General features: G+C 41.7%; 2 protein-coding genes and 1 long non-coding RNA gene across 3 annotated transcripts; 1 reads left to right on the plus strand and 2 right to left on the minus strand.

Moving 5' to 3' along the window:
• Positions 1 to 13: 13 nt before the first annotated feature.
• Positions 14 to 5,346, minus strand: dlb (deltaB). Its single transcript, XM_030436964.1, has 7 exons — positions 5,057 to 5,346; positions 4,724 to 4,963; positions 4,442 to 4,499; positions 4,072 to 4,329; positions 2,526 to 2,887; positions 1,812 to 2,028; positions 14 to 1,607 (listed from the first exon to the last, which is right to left on the minus strand). The coding sequence occupies exons 1-7, from the start codon at positions 5,105 to 5,107 to the stop codon at positions 892 to 894; spliced, it is 1,902 nt and encodes a 633-aa protein (XP_030292824.1). The 5' UTR covers positions 5,108 to 5,346; the 3' UTR covers positions 14 to 891.
• A 12,208-nt stretch (positions 5,347 to 17,554) lies between these two features.
• Positions 17,555 to 19,921, minus strand: LOC115594095 (nuclear apoptosis-inducing factor 1). The gene is made up of 4 exons (XM_030437889.1): positions 19,713 to 19,921; positions 18,989 to 19,399; positions 18,750 to 18,803; positions 17,555 to 18,646 (listed from the first exon to the last, which is right to left on the minus strand). The coding sequence occupies exons 1-4, from the start codon at positions 19,837 to 19,839 to the stop codon at positions 18,201 to 18,203; spliced, it is 1,038 nt and encodes a 345-aa protein (XP_030293749.1). The 5' UTR covers positions 19,840 to 19,921; the 3' UTR covers positions 17,555 to 18,200.
• Positions 19,922 to 19,924: 3 nt separating this feature from the next.
• On the plus strand, positions 19,925 to 23,124 carry LOC115594097 (uncharacterized). Its single transcript, XR_003986423.1, has 2 exons — positions 19,925 to 20,088; positions 22,082 to 23,124. It is a non-coding gene; the product is annotated as an uncharacterized LOC115594097 (long non-coding RNA).
• The last annotated feature ends 1,005 nt before the right edge of the window (positions 23,125 to 24,129 follow it).

Below are 24,129 nucleotides of genomic sequence, written 5' to 3' on the forward strand. Positions count from 1 at the left end.
CCTCAACCCAGAATCGCATCAAAGCAATATTTTATTCCACTTCACAACCACAACATGATGAACTTAAATAATATGGATGAAAACGTGACATAACACAAACTTTGGCATGAACACAAAATGGCACATGAAGGAGCAACATGATAAGTAGTATATAAGCTATATATATATAAATTACAGTAATGGCTGACTTTGTGTGATCAAACACACTGTCTTTATATCCCTGCATTGAACATCTTTGGGATATTTCACACAGCCTTCACAGCCCATAAAACATCCAGGTACAACATCAGCGTCGGTTCTTCATTCAGCATCATATAAATATAGAGATCTACATCTGTGACAATCAAAGTGAAGCCATAAACATAAGTTTTCAAATAAATAAATAATATAAAGAATAAAAAATGATGGTGCGCACAATAAGGAAATAATGGCAAAAAGGAAGATTGAAAAGCAAAACCAAAATTCTGCGTTTAAAAAAATGGGAAACAATTGAACAAAGTGAACATATTCAAATCAAAAACCCAATGGAACATATTTTTGGGCAGGTTTTCCAGAGGTGGTCAGAGTTTTGTGACTTCCTGTATTTGGTTTGTGTTGTAGGTCCATGAAAAGTGGTTTGTATTATTAGTTTCTTTGGGTCTTAAACATGGAAGAGCTTTGCCCCATATACTTTGTGAATAATCTTTGTAAATCATCTTCATCACAATAGTTCATTTGTCAATAATGAGTTACACTTTTGTTTACATTTTTAATGGTACATTATCTTCATCATGAGCGGAGCACTTTTCGGCTCATGGATCTGCTCCTCTCCTCACTGTGCATGAAGAGAGAGGAGCAACAAGTGCTAATATTCTTCTGCGCCTGTGTGAACGTCCTTGTTGTCTCTCTGTTTCATCTGAGCCCTGCCCCGGAGCCCAGGCCGGCCTCGTCCCTCCACATGAAGTCCTGACGCTCGCCCCTGGCCAGGCTGCTCTCCACGGGACTGTGCCTGTACCCAGATCTGCCATCGGGGCAGAGGGAGAGGCTGAGGCGAGCCGTGCTGTTGCTGATCTTGAACATGCCATTAGGACCGAGGAAGGATTCTCTCTCGTTTCCTCCCTGGTTGTTGACCGTGTCCAGGTCATTGTAGACCGCGATGTCGCTCAAGTGCTTCCTTCCCTGCAGTCTCCTCCTCCTCCTCAAGAAGATGATACCCGCCACCAGAACCAGCACCAGGACGGCCAGAATGCAGGAGATGGTGAGGGTGGCAGAGGAGGGCTGGGACGTCTGGCGCAAAGCGGGCTTGAAACTGGGCTGGAGCGTGAACTCACAGCTGGGACCCATAAAGCCCTTGGGACACTGGCACACTGGCCCAGTGAAGTGGGTGAAACAAGTGCCACCGTTCTGACATGGACGTTCACCGCAGGCGTCTGAGCGCACACTGCAGTTCTTGCCGGTGTACCCCAGGGTGCAAGAGCAGGTGTAGTCATTCACACCGTCCTGGCAAGTTCCAGCGTTCTGGCAGGGGGTTGAGGCGCAGTCGTCAATGTTGACCTGGCAGTTGGCACCAGTGAAGCCTGCCTGACAGCGGCACAGCACACTCTGGCCGAGGTCCAGACACTCACCACCTGCAGAAGGGAGAAATGTTCAGTTCAGCATCCAAGAGGTCAGGGACAAGCACTCTTTTACAGCAGGAGTGTTAACAGGATTACATTTAACCCTGTAAATTGCTGCAGGTGCATTGACGCAGGAGCGCCGACAGTAACATTCATTCACACAAAAAAAGTGAACGACTTCAGCCACAAGGTGTCGCCAGATAGGGGCCCACTCACCGTTCAGACAGGGCCTGTTGCTGCAGCGGTCCAGCTTCTTCTCACAGTTGGAGCCGGTGTAGCTGGGAGGGCAGCGGCAGGTGTAGCCTCCGGTCATCGTCTCCACGCAGGTGCCGCCGTTGAAGCAGGGGCCGTCAGCACACGTCATTGCAATGATCTCGCAGTTCTTTCCGTAAAAGCCCTGTGGGCAGGTGCAGGAGTAGTCGTTCTCCAGGTCCTGTGGGCAAAGGAAGAAAAACCTTCAGGTTAGGGAGGAAATCTTAAGAGACAGAGTTGTTTTATGTGTCATGTGTTACTTTATGTGGGATTGTGGTGTTAGTGAATAAGATTTTGAAAGCTATTTGCGACTATCGTTAAGTAACTTTGGTTGTCTTTCTGCTGTGTGACACTTGTGACATTATTGATTCCCTGCAGGGATCAATAATGTTGATCTGATATTATCTGTGATAGCCTTGTTCCTTTATTGCAACCTTTGTAGTATTGTATTGGGGAGACACTACAGGTGAAAACATCTTTTTTTTATGCTCTGGTCAAATTTGGGATTTTTGGTTATTTTGCTTCCATAACAAGTCTTTTTTTCTGTTCTGGACATTTATGCAAATTGGTGCATATTTAATAAGGTAGTCTTATTTGCATATTTAAACAGATCTTATCACAAAACTTATAATATAATTGTCTGAATGATATCTATACAATTAAAAAAGCTTTACTCACATTGCAGCTGCCTCCGTTCTTGCAGGGGTTGCTGTCACACTCGTTGGTCTCCAGTTCACAGTTGGTGCCTCCGAAGCCAGGCCTGCAGGTGCAGGTGTAGCTGCCTTGGCCCGTGTTGGTGCAGGTGGCACCGTTGGCACAGGGCTTGTGGTTAGTGCAGTAGTTGAGGTCCTGGTCGCAGAAGAGGCCCCCCCAGCCCTCCTGACAGTTACACTGCCACGGCTGGCTGCACGTCCCGTGGAGGCAGCCTGGGTAGCGGACGCATTCATTACAGGAGGGGCCCTGCCAGCCCATGCGACACGTACAGCCCCCTGGGGCCTCGCAGTAGCCGTGCTTCTCGCTGCAGTCCGCCGAGCAGATGGCTGGAGAGGAGAGGAGAGAGGGAGGGTGTGTGATTACAATGGGCACGCCTTCTCAAACATCACATACACACACACGTACAGGGCCCCCTGTCTGACCCCAGCCCCGCTCCAGACTTCACTGTTGGTTAAGTATTAAGCCAAGCAGCTGGCAGGCACACTGCCGGAGAAAATCGCTTTCTTTTATCTCCTCTTTCGTTCTCTCCAACACACACACACACACACACACACACACACACACAGATCACCTTGAAAAATGTGTGTGTGCAACAGGGGCCACAGCTCTTTCTTTCATTGTAACAGAGAACAAAAGGCAGATGGATCACTGTAGACCGCCTTGCAAAAGAGTAAAACACAACACTATGGGACATCTCTCTGATAAAGGAAATACTTTACAGTGCCAGAAAAGATTCCTGCAAATAGTATGTGTGTGGGGGGGTCAAACATCAGCCACAAGCTGAGTATCAAGACAAGACTCACTTTTTATCCAAAACTTCAGTCTAATCTTCCAATTTTACAGGAGAAGACGTTTGAGAAGGATTCAGTCCTTTCATCTTAACTTTTTTTTTTTTTTTTTTTTTTTTTTTACTTCCAGCAGGGAGGTTTTGTTTTCACCCCTGTCTGTGTGTTGGTGTGTTGGTTTGTCAAATGATGGGATGGATAAAGGAATTTTGTCTCACTTTCTATAACATTGTGCAATTTTTAAAATGTTTGGTTAATTTCTCAGGTTTTCTGACAGTTTTCTTTATGTTGTTTTGTACAGTAGAAGACAGTGATTGGAAACTCCTCACATGAGCCGTTCACCTTAAAAAAACAAAACAAAACAAACAAAAAAAAACAGCCTCCAAAAGGATACCATTTATTTTTAAAGCTTTTTAAGTAATCTAATTAATGAGCAGTGTAACAGTCCTATATGAAAAAAAACTTTATTTTATTAGGCTATTGTTGGACTTTTGAAGCCTTCACTAAATAAAAAAAGATAGGCTACATTTTATTTCTATGATGCCATACGAGATGGCAGTCTATGACAGAGAGATAATTCAGACCCATGTAGATTATGTGTTCTGGTACATTACGATTTCTTCACTTCCCTCCACAGGTAAGACGCTGAACTGCACCCAGGGAACTATAGCAGGATTCAAGTGTCTTGCTCAAAGGCACACGGGCAAAAATTAACATTCACTTACGCTCAGAGCAGTAGTTTCCCTTCCAGCCCTCCAGGCAGATGCGGTTGCCCTCCTCGTCGCAGGTGTAGTGGCCCAGCGTGTCGTCCCTGGGCCTGCAGTATTCAGCGCAGCCGTCTCCAAAGTAGTACTCGTCGCAGAAGACGTGGTAGGAGTAGCGCAGCTCGCTCTGCTCGCCGAAGTGCACGTCCTGGGACCAGTCCTCACCGATGGCCAGTCTCCTCCTGGTCGCCAGACGGCTCACAAGGTTGTTTTGGTTGTCTAGAGGGGAAAGGTAAGGTTTTAAATAAATGATCTTGCAAGGATGCTGCTTCTATCGCATGGATGTGGTTAATCTTGGTCTGAAAGAAAGAAAGAAAGAAAGAGAACCTACCGGTGTATTCGGTCGGAGATTCAGCGTTCCAAGCTTCAATGATCAATGAAAATGTCCCCTGGAACAGAGAAAAACGTGTTTAGTGTTTGGCAGGAGCAGTAAATATGACGCATGTAGTTCATGTGGTATTTTACGCAGTTAAAGACTTGGATAAATACAAAGACAAACTATGAAACGACATAACGCAGTCCTTACATTAAAATAAAACCATAATCTACCACTTCCAAGAGCTCAACAATACCATTATTGTGTGTGTGTGTGTGACTCTGTATTTCTATTTACCGGCCACTTGAAGTGGAAAGGCACCCTGATGGGAGCGCTGCTAGAGATCGAGGTGTGATCGGCCCTGATGACGTTGGTGTGTCCGGTGCCAAAGGTGCAAGGTGGCTCTGCGGAGATCACATCCTCCGGGTGTTTCAGGCAAATCCTGAAGAATATGTGACAGTCCCTGTGTCTTCTGCAGATGCGCTGCGCCGTGTGGAAGGAATGGATCTTCAGCTCAAACACACCAGAGGAAAAAACCTGCAAAGAAAGAAAGAGAAATGACATCAGACGCGCTGAGCGTAAAGACGTTTTGGGATTGTTACTGTGAGCACAAACAAGAAGCCAACTTACAACGTGCACCAAGGCCAGAGCCAAGAGGTATCTCAGGTGTAGATGTGCCATGTCTTCTCAGAGTTTGCTTCCAAGTTTTAACGTGGATGTCCACATTCGTCGTGCGCAAAAAATAAAATATTCCCAAAAGATGTGGAGAAAAAACTCAAAAAAGTTTCATCACTTTGAAACTCTGCGATCCTGTTACTGTCTCCTAAAATCCGTGTCTTCTCTTGATAGTCTCCCTCTGATAGTCTTCTCCCGGTGGTCGTCCTTCCTTACGGTCCTCTTGTTTTGGTTCTGGTGTGTAAAAGACGCTGAATGGTTTTATACCGTCCGATGCTGCGCGTCACGGGCAAGGAGGTGGAGCCGGAGCAGACCTCAGGGGAGCAGCCTGACACGGGGGGACCTGCCTGGGGATTTAGACAACCCACATTACACCTGGACGGAGTTCTTGATAGGAATATGCATAAGAAGCTGGCGTCAGGCCGAAATGTTTAGTATAATGTGCATGAATCTGAACCATCCAGAAATGGTGGCCGAAGGAACGGAATGTGACCAATTTGAAACCTTCTAACAAGAAAGTTAGTTCATGTGAATCTTAATTGAAGATATATATATATTTTTCCTAACGGTACATGTGGTTTCAACACTGGCGACTTTGTTCTTAAAATCGTGTCGTCCAAGAATAAATACAGTTATTAAGGTGTTCAAATTCTGAGCGTGCCTGGACACTTTCTAATGACGGCCAAACACACACTTGGACAATAAACACTTTAACAGTCCCGGGCTCACAGACCATTGTTTGCAGCGTTTTTATTTTTCATTTTTAGGAGCTTGCCTACACTAAACAAAGATCAGAAGGAAGCGGGGAAGAATAGCCCTTTCTTTCTTTACAACCAACGTTATAATTGTCCTGACGCGTGTGAGGTGACAAAGAGCGGGCAGGCCCCCGGATAAGACCGCATTGTGCGTCTCGCAGCTATTCAGACCTCTTCTGCTGCGCTCCTGAGCCTGGAAGAGGGCGCGGGGCGGGGGAGGGAGGAGAGAAAGGAGGGAGATCTGGTCGTGTGTGTGTGTGTTTGGGGGGGGCCTGCAGAGTTTGGACTATCATGTTGCCTTTGTCTGGTCCTCATGCGAACAGCTGTATGGTAATCAACGGCACATGGTCGACCGTGTGGGGCTCCAAACCCGGCTATTGTCTCCCCATAGCGTCCCCCCACCAGCCCACCCTACACACACACATACACACACACTGTCACACAAACCGCTACCCCCTTATTGATTTAGGGAGGGCGACTGGTCGGTTTCAGCACCTGTCGCTGGCAGGGCTGTGGTGGAGGGTAAACACACCTAAACCGTTCTTGACTCACTGGGTCTGATCCAGCCAGCAGCACCGACATAAACCTGTATGACCGACTTTAATAGAAGAAGAAACATGAGGGCTTTTAAGAGCCTGAAAAATGTATGAACTTATATTGACTTGTATTTGGTTATTTTCTTTGAAGGTGATCGTCGCCTGGACTTGAACCCTTTTACATCCCAGCATTGATGATCGCTGAGCACCAGCACTTAAATAATCACTAAAAGCTGTAAAAGCGAGTTTGTGTCAGACTGTGTGAATGGAGATGAATCAAGTCATCGGAACTCCAAAAAACAAAAAACATTTGAACAAACTGACATGAAATCAAAGAGTTCAAACTTTGTACCTAAACTCAGTGTCAGCTGTTTGGTTATTATTCATCTCACACCGTACACACACGCGTTGTGTTGTGTGTGACGGTCGGTGGATGGGGCTGGGGGTCTGATTGATATTGTAATGAGCAGAGAGGACGCGTGCCTGCAGTGGCCCCCTGTATCTCCTGGCACGCTTCCCTTGCAGCACAACGAGTACAAACGCGGGAGGAAACTGACAACACGGTTGTATGTAAAGTAAGCTCAGTTAAGTGGCTGGGCTTAGTCAGCAGCCTTGCAGGTCTTGTGGTTTTCACAAACTTTTATTACAAACTTTGAGTCCAGAACTTTGATCATAAAAAAGGGTCTGAGGACCTCTGAACCACAGGGCATTCCCTGACTGAATCAGGGAATGCACTGAAATGAAGTCAACCCTTTTATTTTCTTATAGCTGTTTATTGTCAAATACAAAGTGAGTATTGGGGACATTCTGAAGCAGGACAAACTAGAACGGCACTCTGTAGAGCAAATACCTCCTCCAGCAGTCCCCTTGAATTCAATCAAGCCTTATCCAATGCCAAATAAAATACATTTAAAAATTGCTGAATCGGATTTGTATTTGGACCTGCCTCAAATTGTAACCACCTAAATACGCCTGCATTTTAGGTCAAGATCCATGCGTTGTTCCATGAGAAATTAACGAAAATGTTGAACAGCGCCCTATCTAACTAACTCATAATGTTAACAAATGTAAAAAAGAAAATCCCTTGATCTACACTAACACTTAATTCTGGGCCAAAACCCACCCTCAATCCAAGATTCATGCAAATCCATTCAGCAGTTCTTGATTAATCCTGCTGACAAACCAACAAACAAAGAAACTGTGTGTGTGTGTGTGTGTGTGTGTGTGTGTGTGTGTGTGTGTGTGTGTTAGTGTGTGTGTGTGTGTGTGTGTGTGTGTGTGTGTGTGTGTGTGTGTTAGGTATCTCCATCTTCTGGAGTAACTGTTAAGGTCTTTACATAGTCCAGAAAAAATATCCAGGCTTCTCAGTGAACCTTTCCTTTTAAAATCTATTCTTTTCTAGCTTGATGTGAAGTATATAATACAATGTATGATATAATACCTCCTTGATCCATCTACTGTGGGTATTTTATGATACATGTTTCCATTTAAATCATTAATTTGTAACTTCCTGGACAGTTGATTGCTGAGCCTCGACCCGAAGTCGAAGTCAAAGTCGAAGTCGAAGTCGATGCTTTGAGCTGATATTACAGGTTCCACGCCAAACTAAGATGACAGTTTTTGACAATCTAGAGATGAGACTCAATGATCAAGTATCCAGCTTTGCTTAAAAAGTTACATAGTGTTGCTTTAAGAAATAAGACACATCTAGCTAGCAGTGAGCTACATAAAAGAAACAGCAGAGTATGGTCTCGTGGGCGAGCACTGAACAGGGCTGTAACTTTTAAACTGGGCTCTACTGACTGGGTGATGGATTGGGTGTAGTACTAGTGTACTTTCCACTTATTATTATTTGAGGTTGGAATTTGAATCCTTGTCTTACGAAGACACGACAACAGACTTGTGCAAAGGAGGTCTTGGACAAATATGTCTGCTTTGACTACTTTTTTAAAATGCGAGAGTTTGTATGGAAATGATTTGGCAGGAGGGGTCAGGAATCTTCTATGTTAGCTCATACAAAATGGGAAAAAAAGGAACCAGCATAATTTCTTTGTTTATATGTGGCTGACCCTGCTCATTTTCTTGCTTCAAACAGTGTTTTGGGGACCTTATTTTCCACTGAGAACAGCTTCTTTAGTCATTTATGGAAATGATGAGTATTTCTGAGTTTGTAATATTACCTCATTGATATTGAAAATATTACTGTTATGAGTTTGAATTACTTCTCCAAAACTACATAATGCCCCTTGAGAATAACATATTGAAGGAAAACACATGAAAAACAAATCAAACAATAAATCAGACGAATAATCTGAATAAAGAGCTGAGGGGGAGAATAAAATCTGGGATGTGAAAAGATAAAAGCCCTTCTCCTGTTCTCCTGACTGAATACAGTCAATTCAGCAAAAAGACAAAAATACATAACCCCCACCCAGAATCATTTTCATACAGGGCCCAGCTGAAGCACACCTGTTTCCAAAATCCACAATTACGTTTTTGACACTTGTATCAATCGCCGTGTGTGTGTGCGTGTGTGCGTGTGTGCTTGTGTGCTTGTGTGCGTGCTTGTGTGTGTGGTGCGTGTGTGTGCATGTGTAGCACGTTCCAATATCATATCTCTTACATCCTCCAACCCTTATGTCACACACATGGCCTCATACATCATCTTCTATTTCATAAGCAGAGACGCTCATTGTAAATGTGTGTGTCCATCCACAGTACCTGCCGCGGCTCTCTGTGGTGGAGGATGTGTGTCTTTGTGTCAGGAGAGCAGATGGACAGTGCACCCTCTCCGCTGTTATCATGTGTATTACTTGCAGGAGTGTGACATGAGCGTGCCACGGGGCATGGGAACCAAAAGAGGAGTCATGTCATCCCCCCCGGACCTCCCATTAGTTCGAGTGGCCGGCATCTGCCTCATCTTCAGCCCACAGCAGCTTGGAGATCCTTCTCCCTAAGGACCCTTGGAGAAAGAGAGAGGGGGGAGCTGCAGATCTGAGTCAGGCAGGCCCTCGGGGGAGAAGTAAGCCTGCTGTGGCCACTTCTGCAGCCCCAGCCTGCTGTCTGACTTTTGGACAATAGGAGGTGTGGAATGGCTGTCTGGTGGGCTGTGATGTCCTGTGTGTGTGTATGTGAGTGCGTACGTGTCTGTGCCACAAATGTATGCATGTCATTTAGTTGATTAGTTGGTCTCATTACGATGCTGGATGCTGAAGCACTATAGGGTACCAAAATATGCACACTGGCCTGCCACATTAACAATGAGCAAATGTATGGGCTGAGTCAGAGGGGCATGCCGTATTATTAGGCAAATCACTGGCCAACAATGATACAGACAGAATACTGTACTGTGTCTTATAACTTCTTACTGTCTCTGCCCGGTCACAGGTTATAAAGATTGGAGACTCTTTCTTGTGTCCTCGGGCCATCTGTGTCTACTTAGGCAATCTACTTTTTCTTTAGTCCTCCTCCGGACTCATGCAGGACAGCTGGCTTACAGTATACAGACAAGGCTAGTATAAGTTTCCTTAGTGTCCCTTCTCCTAGGTTGTTAAATCAGTGTTTTAGGCCTATTACTTCTCATTTGTTCAAGCCATCTGTGCTTACAAATATAGAAACGCTACTTTTCTCTTAAGCGTTTCCCCACGACTGAAGTCTTCCCCTCTCACCACAGACTGAACCTTCGATTCCTCTTTTACTATCATGATGACGGTTGATTTATTAATAGGGAATACTGAAACAATAATAAACGTTGACCAAAGTGCTTTAAAGAGAAATTATAAATACATTTTGATAATTCAAACACTTTCTGCTTTGTGTTTCATCAGGTCAGGACAAAATACAAAAAAGTCAATTGATTATGTTGATAACTACAGAAGCTCAAGAAACAGGCAGAAAAACATCATTTGATATGAAAAAGTTGCACAAAAGGTATAATTTGTAGAATATGGGCAGAATTCTATGGCAGCTCTGTAAACATAGGGGGCAGCATACCATCAGAGTAACTGACAACTGCTGCTCTTTGCAAGCGTTGCTTGTCTGTAGCTAGTTACCTTTAGCGGAGTAGCTCATGGCTCAGTTATCTGTGGAGCCTAGTTCGATAAAAGAGAGATTCTGCATTCAGGTGTGTGGTTGCATTTTTCTGTACACTAACAGCTGAGGTATCCCCCAGCTGTCACTACGGGACTATCAGACTTACGCCTCCCGCTGGTAAAAAGTGGTATCATGTGACAGGACAGGCCGGGGCTAGCTGGTAGACAACTGTAACTTAAGTAGCCATCTCTGCAACATAATACATGGCACTCATATTCAAATTTTACTATCATTATTACTATTACATAGTACACCAGCAAAATAACATCACATAAGTCAATGCTACGCCTTGTCTTCGTTTGCTGCAGTGGTTTTCTAATATTATCCATATAAATGTGTAAAATGTTGCCTTGAGACATGCAGGCCAGATAGATGAATCGTCCCCAGTGGTATCCTGTCTCATTTTTTTTGTCTACCTATCACAGTAGTAGTGGTTGGAGAAGTGCAAGGATCCTTTACATAAGTAGAGGTATAAAGATACTCTGTAAGAAGGTAAAGTCTGGCACTTTAGATTTGAATTCTAAGTAAATAAAAAAGTAACAGTAGATATTATGTTAAATGGTTCCATTCAAAGTTAATATGCTGAATATTGTCGGATTATTACAACTGATGTGGCTGTGGCTCAGGGGCAGAGCGGGTATGTTGTTAATGGAAGGTTGCTGGATCAATTCCCCTGGTCTGCATTTTGAAATGTCCTTGGGCAAGATACTGAACCCCAAACTGCTCCTGATGTTCTGATCTGCACCTTGCATGGCAGCCACCACCATCAGTGTATGAATGTATGAATTACTGTAAGTCGCTTTGGACAAAAGCGTCTGCTAAATGTGAATGCTGCATTAACATGAGAGAAGCATTTTAATGGTGCATGTGTTAATGTGCTCATGCTGTGTGGCTGAGAGGTTATAAACTGTTGTAAGTTCAATCATCGACAAAGTAACTCAGTGCAGAACAATTTGTAATGAGGAAATCCAGTGGTGTAAAAGTATAAAGTAGCATAAAATAGAATAACTCCAGTAATGTACATATACTACAAAACTGTACTAACATTAAGTGTAGTACTTCAGTAAATGAGCTTGCTGTAGTGATCACATTAACACATTAGGTCCACCAACACAAAATCAAATTACGAACCCACATGGTAATGTTGTAACATTTTCAAGTATGCAACCTTATTAATACTAATCTGTGTCTAAGTTAAGTAAGATCATTTGAGTTATAGTCAGATCACATGAGCAACATCTTCTAATCGAAATTCTTAATGACCTTCAATAAGATCAAGTAGAGTAGGACCTGCTGTTTGTATACAGCGGATGGACAATTCAGTGTTTAAAATGTCATTTAACTCTTTTTATTATCTCTTCACTGTCAGTGCTGCAGTAGTCTTTCATTACATGTAGTCAATCAAGGTACATACTCAGGGTAGACCGATTATTGTCCCTGGCCAATTATCAGGGCTGATATTCAGCATTTTTATCAGTGATTCTTCTGCCAGACTGCCGATTACATGGCACTTAAAATTGTGCTGCTTTGGCTCTGATGCAGCAGTGTCCCGCCCACAACAACATCTGATTGGTAAAACATCACAATTAATAGATTTATTTATTTATGTCATATTTATTATATTTATATATATATATATATATATATATATATAGATATATAGATTTTTTAGTGATATATATACTAAAATCATGTGATGAATTTAATGAAATAAATAAATGAATAAACTATATATATATATATATATATATATATATATATATATATATATATATATATATATATATATATATATATATATAGTTTATTCATTTATTTATTTCATTAAATTCATCACATGATTTTAGTGGAGAGGAGGTATGATGTTGCAGAAATTGCAATTATCCTTAAGAACAGTACTTTATGTGATTGTATTTAGGTTTATTCCATCATTGGTTGTTTGAAACTTTGGTTCTCAATTTAACTGCAAATGAACATTTTTGGTCTCCTTGATTTCTAATAATCGGTACCGGCCTTGAAAAAGCTATAATGGTTGACCTCACCGGGTCAGCATGCATGTCTGACTGATACTTTATACTTACTGATTCAGCCTTGCCTCTAATAATCATCGTCAACTTTTAAAAAACAATGTAGAGCCTCATTTGTTGAACACTGAAAGCCCATACATGTTTGAGTTTCTCCAGATGGTTTTGAATGGGTTCCATCATCCATAAGAATTGTTGAGTTTCATCACGGTATAGGGAAAGGTGGCTCTTTGGTTGTGAGTTAAAAAACAAACAAACATCTGAAGCAGAGTTTCAGTCAAAATGGTACAATAGTTAGACACAGTACACAACCAGCGGACCACTTCCCTGCAGTGGCCGTATAAAGGCCATTATTAAAAGCTACACTGACAAACATTTTGTATGGCGGCCTGCTAACACACAATCTGATTATTCCCTTCACATATGGAACAAACAAATCTGTCTCCATGAGTCATTGATCACGTCACAAATCCTCCCCAAAACAACAGATAGGATGAGGTAAATAAAACACAACTGTTTGACTTAGCAGCAGATGTATAATTACTCTTTTGTTGGGGCACAAAGGGAGGCATGATAATTATTTAATCCTGTCCACAAATCTGCCTGCCTTCAATCGTACCTTTCCTCTCCGGCCCAGACTCTGTCCTGCGGCAGCTTCAGCGACAGATGGGAGATGAAAGGGGGAGCTGGGAGGAACGAGGGAATGAGAACAGGTGGGGGTGAAGACTGGAGAAAAGGAAAGGGTGCAGGGGTCAACTGGGCCAATAGAAAGGGGGAGGAAACTTACATATAGACTTGCAGCGGGACAGATCGATAGATAGATTATTTTTCTCTCCATTTCATTGTGCAAAATCTGGGTCTCTTTTGGCCAGATGTCGACCAACCCTGTTGAAACTGGGAAAAAATACCTTTGGGATAGCGCTTGGAGAGGGATGAGGATTGGAGCAATGTATGTGTTCTGCTGATGTAGGACAGGATTCAACCGCATGAATGCAATGTTTCATGTGGAACAGTACAGAGAAATGCAGCCTATAAAGGAATTTTTAATTGAATTTGATCAGGCACAGGTTTGGTGTAAATATTCACTTTCTAGGTAGAACAGACAAAGTCATATTTTATTCTGAAGAGAGGAGAAGGGGATTAGAATCAAGTAGAATAGAGTTTTATAGGTACTCCAAGTGAATAATGCCCTTTCAGAGAGGCTTAAGTCTCAGGTTTAAGGGCTCCATAAAGAGGCTGAAGGTAAATGACTGGCTCACAATGTGAATACAGCTGCCTATTCAGGAGCCCAGCCCCCCAGCCAGACACACTGATGCTGTCCACTGCCTTCCTGCAAAGGAGGAATCCCCCAGAAGACTGTTGAACTCCCGCTGCATCCTGCGCTCCTCCCCTCCCTGCTGCGACACGCTGGGCCGGCCCTGGCAGCTGTTTAGAGCAACTGAGGCAGAAGGGGCAGCAGGGGAACAATGCAATTTGACTTAACTCAGCCGCTTTTCTGTGTGTGCGCATGTGTCTGCATGTGTGTGTGCGTGTGCCCTGGTATATGCGCTTGCATTAGTATTTTTCACGAGTATTTGATTAAGAATTGAGCAATAGATCTGGCAACCCCCATCCTAAAATCCTAACATCATCTTGCACCAAGGTCCAGTGGTAACACTATGTAGTTTTCTAATGCCCTAAAGAATCTGAAAATAAATAAATAAATAAAATCTTTTTCTTTTGTTTTCATGACTTAATAAACAAACTGACCTTAAAGGGAAAAAAAATTTCATACTGTTTTACGTTGTTTATATTTGGCGGACACTGCCACCTTTCTGGCTTCAAACAGTGCTCTGAGGACCTTTTTTTCCTCTGAACAGCTTGTTTATTCGGTTATGGAAAGATATTGAGTTTGTATTATTACCTTGTAAATATTGCAAATATTCAAGTATAATAATCAAGTTTACATTTTTTATCCACGACAACATAGTGCCCCTTTAATAAATGGTACATTTATGGTAATCAAACTTTAGTTATTTGACTGTTGAACAGTTATTCAAGTTATTTGACTGTTATGTTATGAAATGCTTTATTTATCAAGCAATTGTAAATGTATCAGCCATTCTCAGAACGCATACTAGGAGGGGTTACATAGAAAGGTTACAAAAATACTCTTCAGGATGAACTCCTTGGAGTCCTTGAACTCCTTGGACAAGAGTTTGTTGGCTTATCTAAGTTAGCATTTTTAGCCCTCCCTATCACATATACTCTGCAACTATAAAACTGTCACATGAGACAAACCATGAGAGGCCCATAGACACAATATTTTCACTCTTGACACATCTCCTATATACTCTTTGAGTTTCATACACAAGAATAACATAGCAATATAAGGGAGGGACATTTGGGAATTTCCCCTGTGGTAAACTGGTCCTGATGTCTCAGTTGTCTCCTTCACTTTCAAAGTACAATAGTGGGTGGAGGATTATTCAGATCCTTTACATAAGTAGGAGTATAAAAAATATTCTGTTAGAAGGTTATTCTGAGTAAATACAAAAGTAACAGCAGATATTGTGTCAAAAAGGTTTAAGGTTTATGAACAAATGTTGCAACTTTATGATGGCCATCCAAATAATGCTGATAGATTAACAGTATTTATTAACAATTTACAAAGTATTTTAACAGTTTAAACTAATGTTTGTTTAACCACAACTCTACCATTTGTTGATGATTTCAACAATTGCCACTGGCTGTGTTTCCATTTGAGAGGGTTGGCTGTTTTACCAGTCCTGTTTGGTCATGTAATGTGTCAGCTGAATACGTACTCTGATATGACACTTTCAACACAATTTAAAACTGTTCAATTTGCTTTAGGAGTCAGGTGCCGTGTCCTGATTGAACATATTCAAAGGAAAGCTGACATGATAAAATATTCTATAAGCCAGGGATGTTCAAAAGTGTTCATGCAATCGTTAGAAAACTATTTTGATTGTATATAGCACTGCTGCACAATGCATCGCAGCGAAGAGTACACTGTGAACGTGGCTTCATCTTGTGTATCAGCTTCCCAACAGCAGTCTGGCCTCACAGGACTGTGCAGCAGAGCCCCCTACTGACATTTACATGGACCTGCAAACTGGCTGGACCATCAGTGTCAAGATGTGTTTCAGTGAAGGATGATCAAACACCGCATGTCCTCCCCTCATAAAGGATTGTACTGTGTTCCTTCGTTTTTGGTGACACTCACTATAAAAAGACAAAAACCAACAATTTGTTAGTCTGTCTCTCCAATTCCCTCTTATGGTAGTAAATCTGTAAATCTTTAAAAATGAATTACAGACATTACAGACATTCATTTTTATAAGGCTCAGTAAAACACAAAGGTGTCATTAAAGAACACTGGGGACATGACGCCATCACTTTTTAAAAAGCGTAATTTGTTTAAAATGTTAAATGTCAAGTAGAACATTATAATCAGAACTGTTCAGTATCAGTATATACTGTAAAATCATGATATATTAGATGGACTAATTAGCTAACTAGCCATCGTGATTTATAGTACAGTGCTGCTTGCTATAGTTTCTAATGTTTCCTAACTTGACTCCCTGCTCCAGTTTACATGTTAAAACTGGTTCTCACCATCAAAACCGGAAGGCAACTGAACATCTGAGGGTGAGGTGGATTTATGATCATAGGCTAATCACTTTAGTTGTTTCTTTTGTCACATTTTAAGGGCAGCAGCATTGGATACTGTTACCACTGGGCTGAGTGATGTGCACTGGTGCTGTCTAGAGTAGATGTGATGTTCTGCGGTCAACGTTGAGTACTTTCATACTGTTGACTCTGTACTAACTTGCCCTTTTTGATGCTCTGTTATGCAATCTTTTCATAATCATCTACCTCTGACACTCCCTTCATCACACTGCCAAATATCACATATGTAAAAGACCACTTAAGAAAATGGTTCTTCATTTGGGCCATTATGTCCCCACCTGCATTTCAGCACAGTGTTTAAATGTGGTGGTTAAACAGATGGGCACCAAGGCCTTATAAAGTGATAACTCAAAAAGGAGGAATGTTGAGGACTATTATCAGCTGCGGATGACTTCACATATAGTACTCTAGTGAGTATTTATGCCAATATTTAGCACCATTACCTTGCAGCGTGCCATCCAGTGCAACAGCGTGGCTCACTGGTCTGAACATTTGGGACAATAATGAAGCTCCATGGCACAGATGAAAAAGATATATCAGGATCTGACAACACAGATGATAGGATCGATTTATTGTTGGCTTTGGTCTTTTGATGGTACTTATTGACAAAAAAAAAAAAGACAAACATATTGAATATCTTTATCCCTTAAGGTCTACTGTACGTGCAATTCTTATTACACATTTACTGCTGTGTAAACCAGCCTACATCAGAAAGTCTGTCAAAACAGTTGAAGCTTTATTAATATGTTTGAGTGTAAAGTCTGAGCACAAAAAGAAGTGGGTTTGCGGGTCTGTTGTTTTAAAGTTTCTCAGTCTATTTAAAAAATCAGACTATGCAGCAGTCAATAGTTTTAAATTTAACATTTGAAATGTATAGTCTACCATTATATCATATCATTTTATCAGCAGGATATCAAAATGCATGCTTTAAATCAAAAGTGCAGACCTCAAATCCAGATGGATTTTAACATTCTGATCACTGGATTTCTGAAGCCCCAATTCCAACTCCCACACTTATACAAGACTTTGAGGTGCACCGTTTTCTCTTCACAAACAGAAATGTTCTAAACCATTACTTCAGATATGACATATTCTCCTCGAACTGGTTCTCTACATAAATCACCCAGCAATAAGCTTTTGAAAAATTAGGAAACTTTTTTCCCTCAGACTGAATATGTTTATATTTTTGTATATGGGTACACCTGTTGTTGGTTTTTATTATTGCATACTTAAAAATGTAAAATAAAAGTCCCAATGTGTTCTTACATTCCAATTTATACCATGTCAGTCCCTTGCAGTCTCTGTACCCCAACACTTTGAAGCTGACACACTCAGCTAGGGAAATGACTTATGTTCTATTTAAATACATGAGGGGTTTATTCCATATCTAAAAGAAATTATTGAAACTTTCATATTCAAGTGTTCATGTTTGCAATGTAGAAAAACAAAATCAGACAATCACAAATTATTCAGTTACAAGTATTTTCAAAGTATCTAACTTAGCTTTGAGACGTATAGACCATATAATGGTCAGGTGTGGAAATCCACTCACCATTACAGTACATGTGATAACCTCCAGACACTGATGAAACTACACCTTATACAAGGACACACAGATGGATGTGACTGACTGACTTTTCCATGTCAACATTAAAAGAATGTAAAGGCTTAAATTGTGGTGTATGCTTGATAAAAAAAAACAGCGTGGCAGAAGTCTCACTTTCAGTAGCAAAAAAAACCAAACTCCACATGTTATTTCATTTGGCTAACATCGGTCATCTTCTCAATCCATTTTCATGTAACCTTACAGACAGTGATTCCATCAGTACAATGTTTCTACAAATACAGTTTTAAAATATAACCACAGAAAGTCTGTTGAGTACTATCACAAAGTACAATAACCAGCAGTGGAGTCCACAGGAACTGAAAGGTTCCTGCACCTGAAGGTCATGTATGTAGTCAGTGATACAACTTAACATCTCTGTCTGACACTTTGTTGCTATAACGCTGGCCGTCCATTCAGTTTGTCATGCATGAGAGCGATGGCTCCGCCTGTGAAGTCTCTGAGAACCTGCACCGTCTCCCGCTGGAGCTGCAGTGACTCACGCACAAACTCCTGCTGAGTCTCTGCCAGCTGCTGCACTGACTCAGACAGAAGCTCCAAGGAGCGTGAAACCGTCTCCAACAGGATGTTAGTGGCGTGCTGCTCTTGAAGGCTCAGCGATGCATTATGTAGCATGCTGTCTCTTGTGTTCTGTGAGGGCTGACCTGGCAATGGAAGCGTGGCTGTGGTTGATGTTGAAGGTCCGGAGGAAGTCTGAGGATGTCCTTGTTTCTGGATGCCATTGTTTCCTTGGTGATCCTCTGTTGGTTTTGCTGCCTGAGTGGAGGGAAGTACGTCATCCCTTTGGTCATCGTCTGAGTCTCCAAACGCACCTTCAGTATCTAGAGTCGAGGAAAGAGTTTCATAAGTGTTTTCTGGTTACTAAAAAGATCTTGCACATATTCAAGATCTGTCTTCATTTGGAGGCGAACCTCTACAACTTACCTTCTGTTGGAGGAACTTCATACTGAAGATCAAAGGCAGACTGTGATGAGTCTCCTGCAACATTAAAAGATGATATCTTGTTGGCACAATGTTAGCTAAGTAGTTGCACAAAGTACTCTCGGAGGAAGGTGTTATGGCTTTGTTTAAATAACTTGATGTGTGTTATGCAGGCATAAACTTCACTGATGTTTTGGCCGCAGGGGTGCAAAATAATACAAAAAAATTGCTTTAGCACTCACTCATACTGTATGAGGTTGATGGGGGTATGTCCAAACCGCCATTAGGAGAACTCTGCATTCCGATCATATCCTCCTCTTCCATTTCTTCTTCCTCCTCTGGCACATCGTCGTCATCTCCCAGTGGGCCGAAGTCCCCTATGCTCTGATCATCATCCTCCATCTCCAGGATCTGGAGAACTATCTTCTCTGTTGGATTAAGGTCTCTGGAAAGACGTGAGTTGAGACCCCTGTTGGGCACTGTCCCTGACCGCATGGCAGCCACTTTCCGTTTGGTGTCGCACTTAAGATCAGACCACTTCTTGATGACTTCTATGATCTCTCGTTGGCACTCTCCGATCTCATTGACGCGTGCAGTAATCTCTGCCCATGTGCGCTTCTTTATGTCTGTTGGCACACCACGATTAAATTTACCTATGGGGGTAGAAACAAAAAGAAGTCAAGCACCTGTCCTTAAATGTCATCGTGTCAATGAGCGGCTACTTTTGATCATTCACAGACCTACTGTCATTTCTGTTATACACTTGATTCCCAATAAACATTGTTACCTTTGCTTTGCTTTGTTTGTTTTATTTTTTTATTAACCAGCTATTGTGCAACCACTCACTCATTTTCTGGGAAACCCTCAATACAAATACCATAATACACAATCTTTCCATTTAGTCTTTCCATTTAGATGAAGGTGAATGAAAGAATTCTGGAAGGGATAAGCACTCAAGACACATACCTACAACAACCATACGATGCTTCCTCACTTCATCCAGCAGTATGTGCACTTCACTGAAAGAGAAACGAGCTTTTCTTTTCTTGAAGCGAGTAACACTGTCTTGGCTGTAGTATAATGGTGAAGACATCCTTCACACGCCGTGTCAGTAGGTATCCAGCTGCTTTGTAGTCTCTGCTGTGCTTCAATTTCTCCAGCTGTCTGAGACTTGTGTCAAGAGCCTGATGATCAACAAAGTCAGAGGAGCGTGCGAGGGTTAATTGTAATGAACAGCGTCACTACTGTATCGTCTCATATACTAAACTTTGCAGTTGATATTTGGGAATGAAAATAAATGTTGTGTAACGTTAGTTGTTATTTTGACTTGATGTAAGCTAAGGTAAGTAGTATCATAATACAGAGAGAACGCTACACTCAACAGCTGAGCTATGACAGTGTGTGCATGTCTAGTTAGTTGATTAGCAAAGTAACTAATGAATAAATATTATCAAGTACTTAACTATAACGTAGTTGCATGCATAGGTCCTGCTGTTCTCACTTCGTTAAGCAGGGAAACAGAGCAGGTTTAGCCTGATGAAACTATGTTACTGTGAATGAGTGAATGAACAATGGACGATGCTACAGTCAAGTGCTAGTGGTTTTACACACGCGACAGCCTAGTGAGCTAGCTAGCTAGCTAACGTTATATCTACAGCCAACTTCAAGCTAGGCACAAATAACACCATCATCTACAATGCACCGATTAAGGGATTAGTCACAACTATTTTATAGGAACATAAGCTGCTAAACGCAATTAGTTAGCCAGCTTTAGTCGAATGTTACACAACAGCACACACTAGGTTAGCTCTCTTTGCAGCAAGACAACGAAAGCTAACGCTACATTAGAGTCAGAAATGGCTAATGAAGCACTGAATTCACGTAACCGCACTTCACGGGGTATACATTGGTGACAGAAACAGCTAATGGTACGGTGAACATACCCCCTTGTCAAAGAAGTTGGGATTTGGTCCAGAAACGTAATGATAAACTTCCTTATCGAAAAGATAGCTATTGTCAAGCTAGCCGCATGACGCTAACGCTAAACGAAAGATGTCCGGTTACCGTTAGCTAGTTAGCTAGCTAAAGCAGCTGCTGAATGGAATTGGACAAGAATTGTAAGAACGTAACGCTCGGATAATAGCATCTGGTCATTCACTGTTAGTTTCAAGTGTAACTTATAACGATAACTATTATTAATATGATTAATTAATTAACTGGGGTGATTCATTTTATTTCTTATATTTTCATGTTGCAAAAACGTGCTTTTATTTTGAAGGGAGCACGCCTGTTTGCTGGTATCGTAAAACAGGGTGGTTTGATGCAACAACGAACACTGACACACCAAGAGGAAATATGTCAAGTAGCTCTGAAACACCAGTGTGGTTTAAAGTGTATTATTTCTTGACGAAGGGGGTGTTGCTATTCATCACAGGTCTAGTTAGTTTAATAAATATGATCAACATTTTAAGTTCCTTTCCACATATGTATTAAGGCATTATTTAGCATGTGTCTGCGTTAATATTTGCACCTAACCTTCTCCCTCAAACATTTCAAATTATATAAATATGAAATATTTCGTCTCCTACTCAACTGTAAAGCCACTTGTGTATGCCAAATATTGGACCACGATCAGCTTCTAGCAGCAGGGGCTGGCTCAATTTGTGGCAGTGGCACCTAGCTGCAGCATCTCTGGTGGCACCTCCAGATGCCGCAGCTAGGTGCCGCTAGCAGTCACGGCAGATGCCGCTGTTTGCCGGACATGCCAGTGCTTGTGCCGCTGTCTGCCGGACGTGCCACTGTTTGTGCCGCTGTTTGCCGAGAGGTGCCAGTGCTTTGTGCCGCTACCAGTGACATCGGACATAAAATATATATATATATATACAGTGGCGGTTCTAGACCAGTTTTAATAGGGGGGCCAGGTTGGGGCCGGCTTTTTTGTTAGGGGGCACATACAACCCGGAAAAAAGGATAAATCCCTCATTCAGACAAAGCAGTGTTTACAATTTCAACAATTTTGATTGGGTAGTAAACTGCTGAGACACTTTATTTCTGCCTTTTCCTTCAGAACAAAATCATTGCAAGAAATCTGTCATTGTATTATTAATGCAGACTCACTGTCAGGGGGGCCACAGGGGGGTCCAGACTCAGAGTTACTGGGGCACTGGCCCCTGTTGGCCCCCCCCTAGAACCGCCCCTGTATATATATATATATATTTTCATTAATTTCTTACACATGTTGTGTGGATTATCACCTGCAACTTAATTTACTAAAACTATAGGCTACTTTGCAACTTATTTTGTTGTCTGTGTACTTTCTTGTATGATTATCACAGCCTTTACCAAGAGTGGGTTACAACTGCCAGAGATGCCTGATGACGCTGTTTGGGGAGATGCCAAGGCAGATGTCGCTGTTTGGGAAGGCCAGAGACGTTCTACGGCTGCTATTGAGATGCCGAGGTTTAGTTTATGAATGATAACAACTGTCAAAGTTGAATTAGACTAGCTACAGGTAGCATTTCCATTACACAGTTTTTGCATTAACTTGCAAGGTTTCCTTGATTAATCTCTCAATATTTTGGATTGATTCATATCACCATTTGTTCATTCATTTCATTGCCAATTATGTTTTTATTTCGAACATGTAAATAAGATTACATGGACAAAAGTAGGCCTTCATAAATTATATGTTATGTTGCAATGCTGGTAAAAGAAAGAAAATGAATAGCTTAAAAATGCTGTGTAATACTACTGTGTTACAGGTTTTCCATCTTCACATTGTTTTTTTTCCCAAAGGAATACAAAGTCTTTACTGCTTCCACTGTCTGACTATACTGTATATTTTCTTGTACTGTTTATCTTAAATATCTTTCAGTTATGCACTTGCACACCCCAGACTTTGATATGCTGCCAAAATATGTCTTGAAGAGACATCAGATCCAGAGACGTAGGCTACTGCTCACAATGTCAATACATCGGACCAACTTGGAACTCACCTTCTGTGTTTTTTTGGACTCAAGCTGTTAAATACAGTATAATCCCTCTGGATCTGAAGACAGAAACATATGAAGCTTTTAATCACTGGTTTGCAACTCAACAGATTAAGTTTAATGCATAAGTGCTTTGTGTTACCCTGTTGTGCCACATAGGTCTACATCAAGTTTCAATTGTGTTACAATAAATCATCTGAATACAGTCCTGTGGACATAAGACTACATTTAAAATAATTTATATATCATGAATGTTAAGTGGTTTCAGACTTAAGATGGCAACTACTTACAGACATGTCAACAGATGGCTGATGGTCCGTGAGGTAGAAAAAAATATAATATTTAGATGACACACATTTTAAATTTACAGAATAAACATGTGAACGGTTGCCATGTTTGGGTTTTTCTTGTCACTTTGGGTATTTGAATCCTCATCAGTGACTAAAACATAGGCTACATTGTTTTGTGTTGTTTGAAAGGTGATGGGTTTTTTTTCTTCTTACTTTGTCCATTACAACTTGAACAAAATTGCCAATTGGAAGTGTGCAGAGGCGACACTTATGATTGGGTTTATGACACTTTATGATACGAGGGGACTGTGGAAATTGGTCATTCTAAACATTTTGAAAGTCTGCTTTATATTAGGCGATAATTACTCATAACCAGTGATGTGCACAAGGGGGGGGCAGGGGGGCAGTCGCCCCCCCTCGTGGCCCAATTGTTGAAAAACGCGCGCTAAAGTGCCCTCCTGAGAGCCAAAATGCACGCTAAAGTGCCCTCCTGAGAGCCAAAACGCGCGCTAAAGTGCCCTCCTGAGAGCCAATACACGTGCTAAAGTGCCCTCCTGAGAGCCAAAAAAGCATGCTAAAGTGCCCTCTTGATTGGCAAAACACACTAAACTGCCCCCATGGCTGGTTAAAACATGATAAACTGCCCTCTTGGGAGCCAAAACACGCGCTAAAGTGTCCTCTTGGGAGCCAAAACGCGCGCTAAAGTGTCCTCTTGGGAGCAAAAACGCGTGCTTAAGTGCCCTTCTTTTCGCCCCTGCCCTTCAAAAAGTCTGCGCACGCCACTGCTCATAACCACATTGGAATAGTGCTACAGAGGAAAATATGCAGATTTTTCTTTAACCTGGTATATTTTGTTATCGCTTGAGACAGAGAGATGCGGCAGGAAAGTTGATAAAAGGCAAGGTAGCCTATTAAATTAACCCACTCAATCTTTGCTGGAGGCATAGTTGTAAGTTGTAGCCTAACTGTAAATTCAATTGGAAAAAACAAAACAAAACACATGCTTGAAAAATATATAAATAATATCAAGGCACACATTTGAATAAATTTGATTACCTACCAGGTTAAAGAAAAATGTGACCTTTAGAATGACCAATTTCCGCA

The sequence above is a fragment of the Sparus aurata genome, chromosome 13 (assembly GCF_900880675.1).
Source record: "Sparus aurata chromosome 13, fSpaAur1.1, whole genome shotgun sequence".
In the NCBI taxonomy this organism is placed as follows: domain Eukaryota; kingdom Metazoa; phylum Chordata; class Actinopteri; order Spariformes; family Sparidae; genus Sparus; species Sparus aurata.